At 36.9% G+C, this 20,840-nt stretch overlaps 1 protein-coding gene and 1 long non-coding RNA gene across 3 annotated transcripts in view; one reads left to right on the forward strand and one right to left on the reverse strand.

Moving 5' to 3' along the window:
* LOC126850518 (homeotic protein empty spiracles-like) overlaps positions 1–15,350 on the reverse strand; it is a 33,417-nt gene extending 18,067 nt beyond the window's left edge. Inside the window, exons 1-2 of the mRNA XM_050593633.1 lie at positions 12,931–15,350; positions 159–331 (exon numbers count right to left, since the gene is read on the reverse strand). Of these exons, the coding sequence (XP_050449590.1) occupies positions 159–331; positions 12,931–13,897 (1,140 nt within the window). The 5' untranslated portion in view covers positions 13,898–15,350. The remainder of the gene's footprint in view (positions 1–158; positions 332–12,930) is intronic.
* The window catches only part of LOC126850556 (uncharacterized), a 149,720-nt gene that overhangs the window by 118,014 nt on the left and 10,866 nt on the right, over positions 1–20,840 (forward strand). For both annotated transcript variants that reach the window (XR_007687556.1, XR_007687557.1), the window contains exon 3: positions 6,323–6,429. This is a non-coding gene — a long non-coding RNA (uncharacterized LOC126850556). The remainder of the gene's footprint in view (positions 1–6,322; positions 6,430–20,840) is intronic.

Here is a 20,840-nt window from a genome sequence, read left to right on the forward strand (position 1 = left end):
TTATTATTGACTTGTTAGAATTACGTAAGAGCAATTCCGATTAAGAGAGAGTTTCGAGTTTGATTAAAAATTATATTAAATCGTTTGGCTTAATTTACTCTTGCGTCATGAGATTATTGATGAGATAATATTACGATATAAACTTTCTTCACATTTACCTGCGTTTCCGTCAACGACAACGCCTGCGCCAATTGCTTCCTCTCCGCGCCGACGACGTAGTGATTTTTCTCAAAGGCGTGTTCCAGTTTCAGCAGTTGGCTCGGACTGAAGGCTGTCCTTATTCTCTTCGGTTTTCTGAAGGGTTGAAGCAGGAAGCCGGGTATATCGGGACCTGAGACACAAACAAAGTCTTAAAATAAAAATGAGCTCTTAAGTTAAATTATAATTGTAGACATTAGCTCTTAAATTAAAATCAAAAGTGTTTAAATTTAATCTAAGAGAGTTAATTTCAAATTTTAACAGAATTTAATAATATATCATTATATCTTTTATTAAAACTTAAAGGATGAGGTGAAAGCAATGAAGGAAAAATAAAAAGCGAAATTACCACAAAGTTGAAGAGAATGTTATTAAGAAAAGGAGAAAAAATGTTGAATCTAAATAATGAATCATATGATATGAATCGACGAAGGTAAGAATGCGTATAATTCAACGTCGACAAATTAAAATAAAGTAATTAAATTACACGAGGACTGCTACCTGCATAAAGTTTTCTCGTGATCAGACAGTCGATTGGCATAAGCGAGTGAGGGAAGGGGAAAGAAAAATAGAGGCCGTACGATTTATTAACGATTAATTAATTGTTAAATGCCGCGAACGTCATCCGGTTAGTATCTGTATATTGTGGTCTCGCCTTGAAAATAAGTAACCGACACGCAAGCAACACAAATTCGTTCGCGAACCGTAGGACAGTATATGCGTGCCGGCGAAGAAAGGAAAGAAACATATCACTAATTCTCGTGGCGGAGAGAGAAAGAGCCAGGAACTCGGGGCCAGGTAATTGAGTATTCTACCACGAAAAAGCCATGTCGATCGACCGATAGCCACGTCTGCCGGAAGTCAGCCGAGATGCTTTAGCGGAAAGCACGGGACGATAAATCGCCACGTCGCCCCGCACGGTTTCCCTTCGACGCGTGACTCTCGCTACCTCCCGACCGTGCTTCATGCGGTGCGTTAATCCGATTTCTAGCGCTCGCCAATTGAGATCGTCGAGGAAAAATTGCGAGAATGGTGTCGAGATCGAAATCGCCAGGAAAAAAGTCGCCCGAGATTGTACGCTTGAAATAATTTAAATATAAATCTCGAGATTACGGGATAAAAAATATATTTTACACACAATAGAATGTAAGTGCGAAATTTATAATTTAAAGTAAATGTCTAACAAATATATCAGACTTTTCTCCTTTTCCGCATGGCGATCACCGGCATTAATTAACATCTACACATACCTTCCGTGTTATTATTCATTGCGGTTTCTAAATTATAGCGTTAGCGCGCAAAATGATCTAAATAAGTCACGCTCAGTAGGTTATATAGCTAGTAACACCGGTATAACGTACACACGACCAGTCGCAACGGTGACTCGTATCATTTGCATCGCGAAAAATTTTATTCACCAGGATCCATCGCGGCTGAAACTGACAAGTTAATAACTGAATAGTCGAGCGACTGCTATATCCTCTAACCATCTGTACGTTTCCCATATTTCTACCGGCTGCAAATTCGCAAATGCATCGCGCGCGCGCGTTAAAGCTGTCAAAGTGATCTAAAAATACATGAGACGCATCGACTCGAGCAGTATCGCGATTGGTCGATGAATCATTTCGTTTAATGCTGCCGATACTAATGCGGTCAATGTACCTGTAGGTATCCGTGACTTTAGGTAATGGACCGGTATCCTTGATACCCGAGTAGAGACCAACCGGTCCATACTGACAGCGCAAATCTCATTTGCATCGCGAAACAATTCGCTATATAATCTTCATAGCCGAGGTTATAGGCATATCATTTCAGAGATGACCTTCCATAGTAAGAGTCACATTCCTCCTTGTTTTAAGAAACAAAAGACTCTGTGAAAAAGCACTTATAATAATAACGAGTACTTTCATATAATCCAGAATTAATTTGTCATATTTTTTTAGACGATTTTTTAATTAAGCAATATATCTCTTGAAATGTAATATTTACAACTTGATATTTGATATATCATTATTTTCCTTGGCGTCTCGTTTCCTCTATTTATCGTTATTCTTTAAAATCATGTTTTCGCAGAAGAATCGCTAAGCGAGCGTCTTAATAAGCACGTCACATATACACAGGCGTGTATTGCTTAAATAGAATGCGCTTGCACGTGGAAGCACATTCTTGTGAATCGCGCGGCGAAGATTGATCCTTGGCGGGATCGAAACGCCTCGCGTGCGAATAGACGCATTAAATGTTATCTTGAGGTGGCGAAAATGCAGCCGCTTTCGTGATCCACCGTAATTCACATAATTCACGAATTTAGAGAAATGTAGCATAAAAAATACTTTATTTTATCTATACGATTTTCATGAATAATTATTTATATAACAAATTTGTTGATCGTTTAAAGGTAAATTGATATATCAATATACATTTATAAATTCTCTGTTGTAATGAAATAATTTATCGGTTAAAGCACCCCGCGATAATTTACTTCTTTCTGTTATTTCCAACAACAAAGGGAATGAGCGTATAAATGTAAATGGTATCGAATTACACAAACGGGTGAAAGAGTCTCTACAGGTACGCAGTCGACGTTAATTACAGCAACGGAATAAAGGATCATTAGCAGCGCGCCCGTGCGTGAAGCGATCGCTATTTATGTGGGTAATGAATAGTAATGCGGTGACTCTTACTGCGACTGTGCTCGGCCGCAATTTTGAATGCGCGACGAATGTTGCGTTACAGCAACCATGATCCGCAACTATGAAGTAACAATTGCGTTTCACCAATAATTAATCAGTTAACTGGTTGACTAGGATAACGTTTAATGATGCGAAACAATAGATGATGAGAATAAATGATGCTCCGCGTAATAAACAATTATTCGATTTTCTCTGCTGTCATATATATTTTAATTATTTTAATATTTTAATATTTTATTCCATGATGTCTATATATATATATATGATAATTCTAATTTTAATTACATCTTTATTTATTTATTTTTTTTTTAATTTTTGTGTAAAAGAGAGTAAAGAAATTAAAAAATTACCAACGCGAGAATGATTATATATCGTTCGATGTTCGGGCGATCCCTATCGATCTCGCGGCGAGAGATCGCGGAATAGATATTTCATCGAGAAGAGCTCGTCGTCGTTAGCGATTCTTGAAGAGCTTCCTAGACATTGCCTAGAGCGGCACGCTTAACTCGTCCTTTACTCGAGCAAAGTAGAAACAGAGGAAGAAAAAGAAGACGAAGAAGAGGAAAGTACGACAACGACGAAAACGACGAGGAGAAGAACGACAGTAAGCAGAACGAAGAGGACGACGATGCAGAGGAACGAAGAGACGAGTCGGACGGCCTGTAATTACGGGAAGCTTGTGCTGCGGCTTTCGCAGCTGAGACGCCCAGAGCGACTCGAAATTACTCAAAAATAAGACCAAATAGTAAACGTATCAAATTATATCCCCCTGCTCTCCCCGCAGCCAACTTCCCTCGGGCCCCCTCTCTCATCTCTTTTTCTCTCTTTCACCGATACTCCGCATATGTGTCCATCTTTCTCTCTCGATTCCCCTATCTCCGCTATCGCATTTTGCCGGTAAAAGCCGCTCCCGCGCGCTCCGCGCATCGCACTCTAATGTGTTTTTAATTGTCACTAAGCGTGCGACGAGACGTCGTTAGTTTCGCACGCAAAACTAACGACGGCTGACGCGATCGTGAAACGAATGAAAATGCAAATAAGCAAAGGTGCATGCGCCGACGTTCGATAATTTGTATTATTACATCCGTTGAGAAGTCGAGTTTGGACTTTCAAAAATAGAAAATTTTTTCTGAATTATAAAAAAAAAAAACTCTACTGAATTCGAAAAAAAAAAAAAAATGTACGAGTATCTAAATTAAAATACTGTCAATTCTTATACTAAGTTTTTGGAATTCTTTTTCCTTTGTAGAATTTTTTTTCTTTATTAAAAGTCAGTTCATAAATTGCAGACAGCTTATAGTGTGACATCACAGTATTTTACTGATTGGTCGACTTTATTATTTCTCGTGGTTATCGTAATTTTCCGATCCGTCGTACTTTTTCACGAAGTAATTTCATCGCATATCTGAAATAATTAACCGTGACGCTATTAATTATTCGAAACCGATCTATTTAATTTCGTTTGCCGTTGGATAATTTCAAACTGGCAACTGGCCGTAAATAGAGTGAATTGTGCTCGGCCGTGCGAGATGAAGAGTTAATCTCATCGAAAGTTTAATTAAAAGTTAGACCAACAGTTAATTCAAGGCTGAGGTGGGATCTTGAACTTTGGAGCTGCGATGATATTCTTCACTTCGTGCATCCTTACAAAGATCTTACAATTATAGCAATACATATGTAATTAATTATATGTAATTACGACAAGAGACATGATTTATACAAAGGTGATTAATCGCTCAATATCGTGGCATCGTAAAATTTTATAGTTCTCTTACATCTCATTTCCGTCTTCCTCCATAAAATAACCATTAAATAAGTTTTATGCAATAGTAATGACATATATACACACACGGCCTAAGTATCTTTGTCATAATATCATGTCATAATGTCACATGTAAACGCGCCTAAGAATCTAGATGTAAGTTAATAAAATATTCGACTCGCACAGCAATTACGAAATGACACTTTCCGGCCGCCGAAGCCGGAGCCATTTAATGATTTTAATAGCCCGCGATTGATTAGACGGCGACGCGGTCCTTTGATTTCGCTACCTGTAATTTGCGAATGGAATAGAAATGACGCGAGAAAATCCCATTTCCCCCGCGACAAAAGGGTGATTGGCACGTCGCGGTCGTAAAGTCTGCCTTGATGCAAACGGCTGCGACCGGTTTTACGAGAGAGACTATTTAAAGCATAATCGAATTCGCGCTAATGGCGATTATTAGCGCCAACGCAAGCACGTACGAATTTCGCGATAAATTAATAATAATATTTTAAAGTTCAATAACATAATAAAAGAAATAAAAATCTTATATCACATGTTTAGACGAAGAGAAAGATTTACGCGCATCATAAAATATATTGAAACAAATTTTATATTTTTATATAAAAGAATTTTATATATACATTTTACATATATTTTATGAAAATAATTATACAGACGAAAGCGTCGATATAATTCATTTTCAGCGAATGTTAATCTGCACAACGATAGGAATATTCATCTAATAGTTTATACAGTCACTTTCGATAAAGAATGCCCATAATGCAGCTATTACGCGTTAAAAATGTAACTTCATGTAATGTAATTCCAAACGTTTTGCACTTTTACCTACTTTTTACTTGTACGCCATTTTTGCGCTGCGTAATCGCGTAAAAACAAAGATAGTCACCGAGAATGACATTTGCATGTACGCTACGTCACGGGCGACGGAAATGTTGCGCAGCTCTATATTCACGAGAGTTTTGCGAACTGCCATGTACTTGCATAAAATATCCTTAGCAATATATCATAGACCGCGTGCGATCACGCTCGTATCGATGTGGACACGAACCTGCCTTTAAAACCGCGATGTAAAACGCGTAGGCGCTTCCATTTGAAATGTAGATAGTACTCATAACTTCCTGGATATCGATGCAACAACAAGCGTATATTATAAATGTATCTATACATGATATTATAATTTAAGTAATATTTTCTATCGCGACCAAGTCGCCATTATGATTAGTCGTGAATTAAATCAATTAAATCAACCAGCCCTTTCTCATGTCACTAATTCGTGAACATTAAAATCATTTTAATAATCTAATAACATTTATTTTGTATTTTTACACACGAAAGTCTTGAAAAATATAGAATCTCATCAACCTAAAAATTTATCCATTATAGAATTTCTCTTTTTTTTTTTTTTACTTTTATTAACATAAAATATTGTGCATATTAATGTACATAAACATAATTTTTTTACAAGATTTATTGTTAAATTGGATTGATGTCCTGAGAATTGTAATTTAAATAATTTAACACCTTTTTTTATTTTCTCCGTAAAAAAAAAATAATCTAAATTAGCAAACCGGTTTGTTTAAAAATTTTAGAAAAATATCTGAATTAATATAGTCATATAAACCACTAGTGAAATTCAAATTTTTTTCAGGTATAAATATTGAGATCCGAAAGGACTAAAAGCGGCGAGCGAATTAAAAAATGCGCGGTTACCCAAAATCAGTCGACCTTCCGAGGATACGAGCACAACGATAAACGGTAAGTGAATGATTACTATTTAATTACACGGTATCAGCATGTACGGAGTGTTCGCCCTCCTGATACCGGATATCAGCAATTTCTCGCGCGACGGGCGCAAAATCACGAAAGGCGCGCGAAAAAATCAACGGCCGAGCCAATTGTTGACAATAGTATCGCGTTTCCGCGAGAAAAACTAATCATCGGTTAAGGCTCGTTAACAGAAATGTTCATAAGAAATGCACGGAATTTTCTCTCTCGAGAGCCAATCGTAAAGAATCTATATTATTATTTACCGCTCAAGAGCAGACACTCAGAAATTATCTAGTAGCTTGCATTAGTTTTGCCTTCGATAACATTAAATAATAACAAAGTTGCAAAAGTGAAAATGACGCTACTTAATGCGTTTCACAAACGAGTAAAAGATTTGCTCCTGAGTGGAGTGAGCGTTGCGAAGTATTCTCGGTTATCTTCGTTGAAATTCTGTTGAATTTCTAGTAAAAAGATACATGTAATCATATCATCGCAACTTACGGATTATTAATGAATAGATATCAGATAAAATTAAAAAAATTTGTTTTAAATTATAATATATATTTCTCAAGTTATTCGAATATATATTTTCAAACATTTCCACCTCAAGTTTGACAGATCAAAAAAATCATTTAATTATTAAAAATCTATTCGCTCGCGCTAAAATATAATTCAATAATATGAGATCGCAAACGCCAGCATTCACAAGGAATATGCAATCACCAGTTTTTTATTTATGTACTTACACGCACTTTCATTGAGAAATATGCAATCCACAAATAGAATGATCAGATGCGCATTCATAATCACAATTTTGCATGAAAAATCGAACACGAAGCATCGACATGCAAAAGACGATTACCATTACGTGAAGACATTCAAATGTAAAAAGTTTTAAACTCGAGATAGCATTGCTTAGAATACTCTTATTCTCTTGACGGGACAGAGAATCGATGCAAAAACGCGATTGATGGATCAAGTTAGCTCTGCGATGCTCCGTGTGACGAAATAATTGGATAAAAAATATTATAAAAAAATCGCAAAAAATCTAAAAGGTCAGTTTCTCGACCTTAAACAATGATATTCTTTGAAAAACCAGGTTATAACTTACGAGAGGATAATAGAAACGCGGCAGGAATCTGAAATGATGTCCGTAAATCGAGGAAAGAAAGAAATAGAGAGCACGCTATTTATTGGCCATTGTCTGGATATTTCGTTCCACAGATAAATGTCATTTTAATGTGCTGATTAATCTGCCATTGTGCCTTGTGAATGGTACGAAAATATTGTTTTTGTTATGTAACGTATTTGAAAAATTAATTTATCTAGTTTTTGGGATAGATTCTTTATATATCTTTAAAAACAAATAATATTAGAAATATAAATACCCGAAATAATTAGATTCATCAACTTGCACGTATTTCCGAAACAAGAAATCTTAATGTAAGTTTACTAAATATCTATCTATAATTTTAAAAAATTTAATATTTATTATCCATTGATTTTATAAAAAAAAAACGATATGTCCCATACAATACATGAATTGTGTAATTTAACGCTTGCATTATAAAATATATATATTCTTTAGGAATGAGATGAAACGTTCGTCTGAAATTTCTCGTCGCATTTAATTATCTTTCCTCGATGTATTAATACGTATACATCGTTTCAATTATCCGCACTTGCACGGAAACAAAATTGTACAACGCTATCAACCATAATGACAAGTTCAGGTACACACGCGTCCTTTCCACGAAGGTTTCTTCATTACAAGAGCAACTTTCCACTTTTCATACGTATTACAGGCACAACTACAAGTCGCCTCTTTCATATCCCTTGCGAAAAAAAAAAAAACGCAAATTACTTAACAAGAAGATCAATCTCGGGAATAGCCTCGCGCCGCGAGAAGCTCCTTTGCCGCTAATACCAATTTTCCGTTATCGACGCGAGCGTAATTTTTTAGCGGGATATCAACACGCACAGATCTATACATATTCATAATATCCGCGTCTTTCTTAAGTCCGTGGATCTTCATTATAGGCAATTAGGGCCACCGCGATCGTGATGGTTACTTGATGCCACGAAGGATAATCATTAAGACATCCAGCGAATCGAATTGTCCAAAGCGAACACGAGGGAGCGCAATTTGCATCGGTTGTATAATTAGTGTTGGTAAAAGGATGGAAATGCAATCAAAGTAACGACACGCGTGAAAAAGCGAACGATTTCCTCGCAGGACGACGAGCAAGCAAGCTGCCGTTATATCGACGAGGAAAAAAATCCGAATTTAAATTTTCCTCGTATGAATAAAAAATCGCTTCCTTCGCGATTACGTATTATTGAGATGATAGATGAGATTCGCACTTTTGCAAAAGTTTTTGTCAAGCGATATTGAGCGATTTAGAATATTACTTGAACAGATTTGCAATTTCGTTGTTGAACGTGTTGATAGACATAGCATTGTCTTCGCATCAATGATTACTTCTCTCAAGAATGAGAGGCAATCTGTTATCTGAAAGATCTCGGATGTAATTAGAATACTTGCATCGATAGCAGATATTCTCTGTCGTACTTAGCTACTGATTGAGTAAAACGGAAATTTAAAATAAAAGCAAATTAACATAAGTGTGAATTACCTGAAATCTTTCAGAAAGAAACTGAAGATAAATGTTTTTTTTTTTTTATTTATCATTTACCTTAAAAAAAAATTGAATCTTAGAAAATTAAAATAAATTTCTACAACCCAAAATTACGATAACAATATTGATTCTAAAAATGTTTTCGAACGTTTATATTAACGATAAATTACATAAGCGTGATTAATGATTTTATTTTCACATTTATACACAACTTCCGTATTTAATTTATAAAATAAAATTTATTTTGCAAGATTTTAATATATCGATATCAGATCTAACAACGTAACCGGTGTTGTGCAGAAGCGAAGCGAAGCAGGCCTCAGGTAATTAACTGTTGCGGTAATGTCCGTCAACGTGGAGAGGCGATGTAGCGAGAAGGAAGTTCTCCTTACTACATTAAGAGCCTTTAAGGATGTTGGCAGGCAGGACTGAGGTGAAATAGGTTAGAGAAAATAATCGAAAATAAGACCCCCTCCCTTATCAAGACGGTTTCTTGATTCCGCGTGTACAAACACATACTCGCACGTGTGTTTAGACGTACATGCGCGTGTGCTAAAGAAATAGAGATGAGGAAGGGAGAATCACTCGCTCTTCTCAACCGTAATTACCGATACCGACTAATTGCTAGATAAGCGATTGCCCTTTCTCTACGTGACTGAACCTCCGATCGACCACATTGCTCCGGTGCTCTTGTTGCATTGAAACGCGATCGGTGCGCGAAATCTCACACAATTTGCAGTATGAGATATTCAGGGTAATATATCACACGCGTAACTTTATTGCGTTATCGGGTCAATGCTTCGGGATAAATAATCCTTACAAAACAAAGAAGCCAATGCATAAAATGTAAAATAATGAATATCTTGAAATATTGCTGTCTCATGATTACTTAATTCTCTGAATACTTTTATCCGGATACTTCTCGAAAATCTAAATAAAATTTTTTATTCATTGTTGATTTACACGCACACAAATAGCATGATTAATTCTTATCGATTTTCAGAAAATGTAAAATTATGTTTCGTTTACTTTCTTACACTCATAATTTTAACTTATCATTGTTATTTTTTTCAATGCACAAAATCCTAAGAAAATTACGACATCTTTAATCGAATTACTGTCCATGCATTGTTCATATTATTATAGCTTGAAAAGAAAAAAGAAATATGCGGAAAAATATGGGAGATATCGAGAATTAATATAGCATCCGTTGGAGATTTTTTTTTCTCAGAAGAAACTAGTTTCGCGGCATCTCTGCGCATATATTTATCTACCGGGTGACACTATTCATTCGGTATATACACCGATTGCAATAAATTTACGTGATAATTATCTATTCTCTAGTTGTCAAAAATTTTTTTTTCTTTTTTTCTAATTTGTCAGATTATCTCGAACTTTTGTTTTACCACTTCATGTTGAAAAATTTCAACGTCAAAAATCTTGTACGTTATATTATAAAACACACACACACACACACCACACACATTCATATCATCTTATACATTACAGCGCATGTTTGTATAAGTCTTCTGCGGCTGCATTTGCTAAAACCTGTTCCAGCGTTATAAAAATAGTTTATAAAATCATAATTTATCCTCAAGCTAACATTATTATTGAAATAATAGATCTTATTAAAGTGGAATAGAGAAAAGAAAAAAAACTGTATTAAATATATTAGAAGAAGAAAAATAGTTAATAGTACTACTGATTTTTCAAGTTTTTTTAACTTTATGATATGTTACATCTCTCGAAAAGTTATAATTTATTTATACATATATTGATATATTTATATACATATTATATATTGATACTTTATTTACATATTAAATATATCAATATATAAACACACGGTAATATAGACGATTTTATCCATATATGAGACAGAGAAAAAGAGATTACTATTATCTTTTATAGAACCTTTAATAAAAAAGTCGAATTAATTTCGCAGCAATGTCGCTTTCCTTCGCGTCATAAACATTAAATGTCTCTCCTTCAGATACTTCAGATTTGTTCAGTAATACATATTGGACGACAGAAATCGCTATATCGTCGTAACCGATAAGCGGCGTCCATCCATCATAAAGTTATGCATGCGTGTTTCAACTTCGCACGAACGGAATCACGACTAAACTGCGGGGAGTCAAGCGGGACGATGCGAAGAGAGGAGAGCTCTCTCGAGAGCAACGATATATATTTCTTCTGTGTTTCCCATTAATAGTATGATAAGTGCGTAATTGGACTGAAATGATATCAACGCAGGCAAATAAATTAATTACGACGCCGAGATACGGATGGCACTTGTTTTGCTCGGCTTGACATGCCGCGCGCCGGGGACAACAACATTACAAAATCCTAATTACGAAATAGTTGCGCAACATGACATCGGATAGGAATAATTATTACTATCGAGAATTGGATGCGTAACCGCGCTCTCTCGATGGATTAATTCATTCAATTCCTACAATTAACAATATGTACGTCAATCTGATAACATACAATAAAAAAAAAAAACATGTGTTTTGTGTCAATGTTCTTTGACATATCACAAAAAAATGTAAATTATTAAACTTGCATTATAAGAATATCGATAAAGTGACATAAATAATAATACAAGTGGCGTAATCAATAATAAAAACAATATAACGTATTTGGAATAAAACGATAAATTTAAGATTTACAGTTTTATATTTAGAGTAGCAAAATATCGATTTATTTTTTGCTTCGATCCCGCATATCTCGTGCAATTAAAAAAATCAAGATGTTTTAATTGGTAAATAATTTGTTGTTATCATAATAATTATTTTTATAATTATGAATCAAACTTTTTATGAGTTCCATATAATTGATGTTTAATGCAAAAAATAATAATTAAATAATATTTTATATTATTATATATAGGGAGAGAGATTATGTTAGAATGGAGAAATTCTAAACAACATTCTTAGAGACAAATTATGTTTCGTCGTTAGGTATATTGTTATTTTCTACGTTCATTGATCTCTCATTGATTGAGCGATAACGAGAATAAATAGTAATTTTCACGCACATGTCCGAAAAGACGGATGAAGTTTAAACTACTACCTAAAGCGCATAGACGAGTAGATGTAAGACCCGGGGATTCTTAATGGTAAGCCCCTTCTATGGCAGGGTATATTATGAAGAGGTTTCCAGAAGAGTAATGTTCGTGAAGTTTTTCTGGGGTTCTCTCTTCTCACAATAGGCGTCACAAAAAAAAATAATAAACAGATAATTTACTACGTGATAATCCGAACGTAATTATATATCTTTACAAAATCGTTCCCAAAATATCTTTGGCCTATAAACTTATCGTTAGCTTTATATTCAGCATAATAAAGATAATTAAAGCAAGGTTAAGTAAGTGTCTTAATTTAATTTTGTAAGCTGTTTTTGCTCAATTTGGCTTCATTCAAGGCTGATTCTAGCTGTCAAACGTAAAACATTATTTTCTCGACAAATAGCACATTTCTTTTTCTATTCAACTAAATAAATATTTTTAACGATTTTAAATTAATGATGTTTAACTCTCGTTAACACGAATGCGTGTAAATTCTAATGATGTTTAACTCTCGTTAACACGAATGCGTGTAAATTCTAATGAATTACGAACAAAAATCCGAAAAAAATATAATTCTAAAATATATCACAATAACGAAACTTAATTTCTGCTAATGAAATGTAAATCATGTAATATATATAACAATCTTGATTAAACTCGTAAGAAGTTATAATCCGGCATTAGTAAACTAACATTATTTCTTAAAACATTCTGAAGAGTTATCGGAATTTTCTTTTAAACTACTAAATAACTTCGAACATGAAGGACACATACCTCCAGGAAATCTGTGAGGAAAGATTCTTCCATGCCTTGAGAGCAACCAAGGATACAGGGGGTAACTATCTCTGGGTGGTTGATGGGGATGAGGCGGTGGATGAGGCCCGCCGGGGCCACCACCGTGCGGATAGGGCCCGTGCGGGGGTGCATGAGGTGATGCGCCGTGATGCGCCTGGAGCGCCACCGCGAGATTCGCCGCCTGGAAGTGCTGGGCCGCAGCCAAATTCGCGGCCAGGGCCAGCTGCTGCGTATGATACTCGTTCTGGCCGGTCTGCGGGTTCGCTGGACCGTGGCCGGGTAAACCGTACAAAGACTTCAGCTGCTCGGCAGCCACAGCGGCGGCAGTCGCGGCGCTGGGCGGCGGCGCGAGGTAGTTGGGGCTAGGTCTGACCACCCCGGGGGGTGGTTGGGGATGCGTGCCGATCGGTGAGTCCCCGTGCGATATCCTATGCGGCGGGCTAGGACTGTTGTTTGGGCTGGAGGCATCGCTGTGACTAGTCGTCCGGAGATCACGAAAGTCCAAATGCGTCGTCGCCGACAGATTGTGATGATGATGCGGATGCGGATGGCCGTGATGATTGGTACCATGATGATGGTGATGGTGACCGCCGCCGCCCCCACCCCCGCCGCCTCCGGTTGCGTGCGACGGTGTCCGTCGCGAGTTCGGATACGATTCGACGGAGGAACTTCTGGAGACAGGCCGGTCTGAGCTCTCGGAATGAACACCGGGTGATCTTGCGGCCATCCGGCGCGCCCTCGGCGATGACGAGCCCTCGACTATCTCCATGGGGCTGCCATCATCGCGTTCGACGATTTCAAGTAGACTTCGATTTCGCTCTAGCCGGTCCAGGCGATCCGCCTCGCGGTCACCCTGCCCGCCGCCGCCGACGATCGAGTCGATGCTGAAACCGATCTTCGGCTTTGACGGCACCGGGACGATTGGCGTCGGCGCGAGCGGCATCATCGTACGATTATCGTACGCTTCTTCGGTGGACAACCCACTGTGCCGGAACCAATGTGACGCGTCTGCGTTTTTTGAATTTGTTCGAATTAGATTCGCCGCATCATTGCGGCCACCTCGAAATCGTCTATCTCGGAACGATCGAGAAAAGAATATATAGTATTTTTATTAAGTTGAGATGATGAAGTAATTTAATGAATAAGGAGAGACTTCCGGATGTATTTACTTTGAATAAGCATCATCAATTTATTAACACAATTTCTTGTTTTACCGAGAAGCTTTCACTAGTTCGATAATGTCTTTTCTTGTTGCACCAATTCCTAAAGTATCTTGATTGTTTCTTAAAAAACAAAGATTCTTCAGAACTTGGAGAATTCTCTGATCATTTTCCCTCAAGCACATTGAGGTCCGTTGCCTTTATAACATCTATTGATACCGATGGTCTCGACAATCACTCGCAACTGACAGTCAAGATTCAACATGCCGTTCACGCATCACTAAAACGATTAATCCACAAACTCGTCCCAATGTCTCTAGATCACTTTCACTTTAGAATAAACCTTTCTAGCGTTTTCCATAAACATAATATTAAATGTTGCATATGATGCTTTCTTTTAATTATCCATCAAGTGCTATACTATAATTATAATGCTGAATGTTCATTATATTTCATATTTTTGAGACATTCCATCTCTTGGAAAAAATTATTTGTATGAATATATGTATACACTGCAACATATACACGGACACAATCAGATTCAGCGCGTTATATTTTTATCTTGATATTAGAAATATAAATACCGTTCAAACTTTACATTAAACTATTATGATTCTATCACGGATGAACGATTGTTACGAATATAAACTTGTGCCTACCCTTCACTATATACACTCTTGTTTATTACTTGGTATATTGAGTATATTGAAGTATTGAGCCTCTTTTCACCAACGTCAACGTCAAGGTGTACCAATTGAAAGGATTATACAACGCGTAACTGAACCAATGCGACCTCGTTGTAATCACGAACGCCGTCGCACTGACTGGAGTCTCACAGCACTCACTCGTACGTCACGTCCGACACTCTCCAACGACCTGACCTCATTGACGGCAAGAAAACAAAAAAAGACCGAGACAAGGACGCCGTAAAGTCTCAAAATAAGAACACACGTCGCGCGTTTCGTGAAATCTAGCTCTCGAGAACCGAGCACCAGCTCTGACGGATGTTTCTGGCGCGAGAGCCTGCTAGTGTTTGAGCAAATTACGAGCTAAACCGTATGCTCGCCGTAGTGGGGATCCAGATCCCACCATCGTTGAGCACCCTCTCCCACGTGGAAGCGAGTTTTGCGCATATAGTGGGGGACCAGAAAATCGACCATGAAGATGGGCGTTTCTCGATGTTGCTCGGTGTTGCTCGACGTGCTCGGCGATGCTAGGCGTGCACCTTCAAGCTTGATATCCGATTGGTCGATTCTACCACGGGTGCGGGACCAGCAACGGGTCGTGAGTTCTTGCGAGGTATGTAGAAGCTGCAGTGGGGCGACATATTAGTCGGCGATGGGCGTTAAACTCGCGTTTTTATCGTGCGATGAAAATGAGTCGTTTAATTAATACGTCTGGCTCTCGCTCCCACTCGCGAACCTCTCCCCTCCCCCCCCCATTACCCGCACCGAGACTCACCTTTCTCTCTCTTTCTCTTCCTTCTCCTTCCCGCGGGAGGAACGAAAGAGGAGCATTCTTCTGTGAATTGTACGAATTCCGCGTGTTTCTTCTCTTTTTTTCTCTCTGTTAGAGAGTAATGAAATCTCTCCTCGGAGAGATGATAAATTACAAAAAAATTCTAAAAAAATCAAAATAATCTTGAAAAAAAGCATTTTTTTTTCATTGTATATAATTTCAGCCTTTACATTCATTATATAAAGTGTCTTACGCCTCTTAAGACTTCTCTGCACGGACAACAATGATCAAAGGGTTACAAGCGTGCTTTCGGCCATGGTTGTATATTTATGCTAATGATAGCTTGACAACCGCAAACATTTTAAAGTTTTACCCTTAACCCTTAAATATAAGATACAAGATTTAATAACAATAACCCTTAAAATTAAGATAAATTATTATTTCAAAAATGAATGACATGATGAATTGTACAGAGCAGAATGGAATTTTAATATTATGTAAACAAGGATCTTGTAAGGAAACAATTTTCAAGAAATATCCAGTAAACATAAAACAAGAAAAAAGATAAGAAAAAGAAACTTGTGAAAAAACTCATGGTAATGAATTTTTGTCTTAAATATTAATGTTTCTTTATTAGATTCACAATCTTTCTTTAGCGGAAAAAATTTCAAGATATTATTTAATAAATTGCGAGCGAATTAAAAGTATCTTTCAAATTGTGATCCTGGAATTTAACTTTCTATTAATTCTTAAATAGATTAGTTTCAGAGATTGCGGTCAGTAAAAACTAGCTATTGAATTAAATACGATACAAAAATCAGATGAAAAGATCATCGAATGAAAAGATGATCGCCTCGTTAAAGAGAGAACACGCTATCTCGCGCAGAACCTTTCAAATCTTGACATTTCGAGTCGATTGGCAGCTATGATCGGTAAAGATCAAATATCTGTGTGATACTACAATTAACGGAGGACCTAACGGTAAAACGATATCGCCATATAATTTGATAGACGTAATTGTACAATTAAGACGTCAGCCGACGGCGCCAATTGACGCTCTTGTCACGGTATTGAAAGCACTCGTGGATATCCGCTGTCAACTGAATATTTCATAATTGACGTTTATTTTTTTGGATGACGTTTAACTATCGCTTGTAATCAATGTTAGTCTCGAAATCACGCTGAAAATGAGGACGAATATTACAACGAGCGCATGGTACAAATACATTGATTGGCGTTTATACAAAATATTCATTGTTTTTTTTTTATAGTGACCATTCCCTTCTACTTTATAAGTAATTAATAGATATCGTATAATAATCTTCCGTTCATTCTTAAAAGCTCGATTGAATTCATGCAAGAGTTTCTTTTTTATTTAAATAGAAATCTGATGAAATCTTGAAGTAGACATATATAATCATGAAATTTTTCGCTAGACATTTGAATTTAATAAGCTATCTATCGTCAGATGGATGCGGCAAATTTTGTAGCAAAAAAAAAAATTGTTTTTCTGTAGAGTCAATTTCTGTAGAAATATTTCGTCTTAAATATAACTTATCAGTTAATGTCACGCAGTTTTAAAACGTTGAATATTGTTATTAAAGGTGTACGATGTAGTACGTGCAAATTGCATTCCCTCGCAAATCAATATCGATATGTTATAAGAAGAAATATTACATTATGACGATGGAGCGAGGTCTATCAGCGACAATAAATTCCCTGCTAAATCGCCACGTCTAATCAGAGTTAGAACGAATCAATCGACATATCAAAGGACGACGGATCGGAGACGCTCGGTAAACGCTATATCGCGTGAGATTGGAGGCACTCAATCACGGGACCCTCATCTCGCTAGGAATAATCGATTAATTTTTAATATTACATATGTTCAAGTGATATCAAACGGCATTTACAACGCGCGTAAATGTAGACGCTCTCAGATTGACGATTTGCGTCATTATACTTTCAATCATATTAATTTAGTAGCGCGTCTCGCTGCATGCCTTAGATGAAATATAATCTGTGCGCGGTTATTTTTTTAATTATTATAATACTACTACTATAAAGAAGAGAAGGAGGAAGAAGAAAACCGTATAAAGAAATTAATTTTCCGCGAATTTTTCTATAATCGATCCATCCAATTCCATATAAAATCATCCCTCATGTTTGAGCATATTTTTAATCATCGCAGAAAAATACAATGAAATCACACGATTGCCGATACATTCCATACAAAGAATATTTTTTTCTTATTTTGACGATTACAATGATAATTGAAATCGTTAAAGGATAAAACCATCGCTTCAATTAGAGCAGATTGGCGCGAGCACAGCGCGAGTTGGCTTTCTGAAATTGCATCCAACCCCTTAGACTCCTTGTATATATTTTTTTATTCGTTTCCTCTCCTCCTCGTCCCCTCGTCGCGTACAACAATCGACCCCCATGGCGGAGTGCTGGTGAGGCTCGATTTCTCGCCCTACCGAAGACGCGGCGCATGTGGCCGCGACAGCAAGAGCAGCATGTGTGTAGGTGCTCCACACGTGAAACAAAAGTGGGGATATTCAGCATGGCGACTGTGCACACATCGTGCACAACGGTGCACCAATGCGCGAGCTGCCCGAGCACGCCCGTTTCACCGACTCGTCGTTTTCTTATTTTCTCTCTAGAGCCCCCTCGATCTCCTCTATCTTCTGCTTCTTCTTCTTCTTCTTCTTCTTCTTTTTCTTCTTCTTCTCTGCTTCTTCCTCTTTCTCTTCTTCGTTCTCCCATCGTCGTTTTCCCTGCGATTGCGAGATTTTCTCTCCTCCCGTTAACCTCTTTATACCAGAATTGAAGCTGTTTACTTCTTTCGAAGCGGCTGGGAATATCAGTTATCGATGATGATATTTTGTTAGTATAGAGATTATTGAAGAAAAACAGTTTTTGGAGAAATTTTGATTGATATTAGATTAGCATGGCTCATTCTGGTATCTCATCGCTATACATATGTTGATTATCATTTAACTAATGATAGTGCAATATTATCAGACAAGTAGATGCATGATGATAGAATTAGTATATTGACGAATTATTGTCAATCTCACATAATATCTCAATATATCTCTTCTTTCTATTCCTGAATGGAAAATTAAAAAAGTAAGGAAAAACTCTTATGCTTCCCATAACTGAGCATTCAATCCATTGTACTTTTTCTTTCAACTCTCTCCTTTATCCTTCTTTTATAGATAGAATCGTGGCACGTGTAAGTCTATACATATATGTGTGTCTCTCAATAGCTCCAAGATTCTAAGACATTTTTTTTATAAAATTTCAATCAATATTTGTAAGCAATATTTCGGTTTGATTCAGTTTTCTTTCTTTTACTATCGAAAAACCGTTACTGAAGAGAAAAAAATATTTGTTCGCAAATATAAAAAAAAACGATTCTATTAAAAAAAAAAAAGTTAGTATCTAGAATTACATGAAAAAAAAAAAAAATCGCAGAAACTGTTCGGCAAACCCGTTGATATTTTCCGTTAACTAGTAAGAATCGTTAGACCACCATTGTCAGGGTGAAAGGCAAAGGAGTGATCTAGAAAAAAAAAAGAGAAATAACGGCCACTGTACAATTGGCGATTGTGTCGGTATTGTGCGTGCCATTGTTTGATAGCCCCAGATCAACAATGGATTTCTTTTATCCGCGCGTTCTATGTCCGATCGAAGTATTCCACGACCGATTGAAATTGACCCCTTTATTGGCGCCGCGTTTTCTCGCGTCGCAAACAAACGGAGAGATTTTTCAATTTTTCGTTTGTACGTTACGTAAAGAACGTTACGTGCAAAAAGATCGAGGTTCTGATATTTCGCGAATAAATACAATTGAGATTTATTCCAGAAACGTGCATCTGGGGCAATAAAGCCATTTGATAGCTTTATAGTCGTTGAAAAAATTATAAATATTTAATATTTATAGAGAGATTAAATTAATAGACTGAATCTTAAAACAGTTGAAAAGTGCGAAAAGCGGTGGTTAAGACAAAATAATAAGCAAATTCTCATTTATAAGCAAACTGAATTCGTAAAAAGTTTTCATTGATTTTCAATGAAAATACACCTTGCTCCTTATTCGTTCGCATCTTATATTTCAATGTAAAATTTTATTGAGAGATCAGTTACTATCAACTGATTTCTCTCAATGAGATTTCATTATTTTTGCTGCTATATTTTTACTGAAACCATTGCTTATCAGTAATTATACATTGCCATTTAAGAGTTTTGACAAGATTTTACAAGATTCAATTGTGTGATGAGTTAAGAAATAAAGTCACATAAAAATTAAAAAAATGATTGACTTTTATTTTCGAAATAAGTTTCACATTGCTCGCATATCACGACATTATCAACAATTATGCAAACCGGTCGGGGAACTCGGCGAGATAAAGGCACGTTAAACTCGCTTAAAAAAGATTAATTTCCCAGGATACTTCTCTCCCCGCGTGCGTTCGCGCGCGTTTCATCTGTTATGCGAAAGAATCGAATGTAATCGAGCATATAAAAAGGGGAGCGGGACTAATCCAGCCGCATGATTGACCGAAGGCGTTATGTACGCGAGGGCACAATGGTGGCGCGGGACGAATGGAGTCTCTCCCTCTTTCTCTCGGCATGTGCTTAAGGATTGCGTTACAGGCAAAATGGCGTGCTTAATCAGGCCATTTATTCGCCGTGCAACCGCCGGCCCGACCGTGAAAAGCTTTTTGTAAACGTCTTGAGACGTCTACCGGGGGTCCCCCGTCGTCTCGTGACTGGCCCGGACCCGCGTATTTTGTAATACATTGTACATATCGCGCGCGTCCGACGCAATTATAATAAGCTTGTAATGTCGGCATAATGAAACGCCGTCGGGAACCGTTGACTCGCCCCAAAGAAACTCCGAGAGCGTCGCTCTCATCTTTTTTTCTTTTTTTTTTCTCGGGCTGTGAGAAAGGTGAGCGAGCTCTACGTGCAAACATAAAAACCTTCGGTATTCTTAGGCCTGTATTATACATTGGATCGTATTCACGCCCGTATTCAATTTCGCGTTCGGAGAAGAGACGAGTTTCATCAATTAATTGAATATCCATTAAATATATTATGCAACATAAATCTTGGAAAAATTTCGAAGGCTGTAACAAATTAAATTTTATTTGAAGAAAAATTATTAGACTATGAAATGTATTGAATGGACTTCAACCAACTTTTATTTTTATAGCTGCACCACTCTTGGCAGGATATTAAAAATAGCACTTTTGTCTT

The sequence above is a fragment of the Cataglyphis hispanica genome, chromosome 6 (genome assembly GCF_021464435.1).
Source record: "Cataglyphis hispanica isolate Lineage 1 chromosome 6, ULB_Chis1_1.0, whole genome shotgun sequence".
In the NCBI taxonomy this organism is placed as follows: Eukaryota; Metazoa; Arthropoda; class Insecta; order Hymenoptera; family Formicidae; genus Cataglyphis; species Cataglyphis hispanica.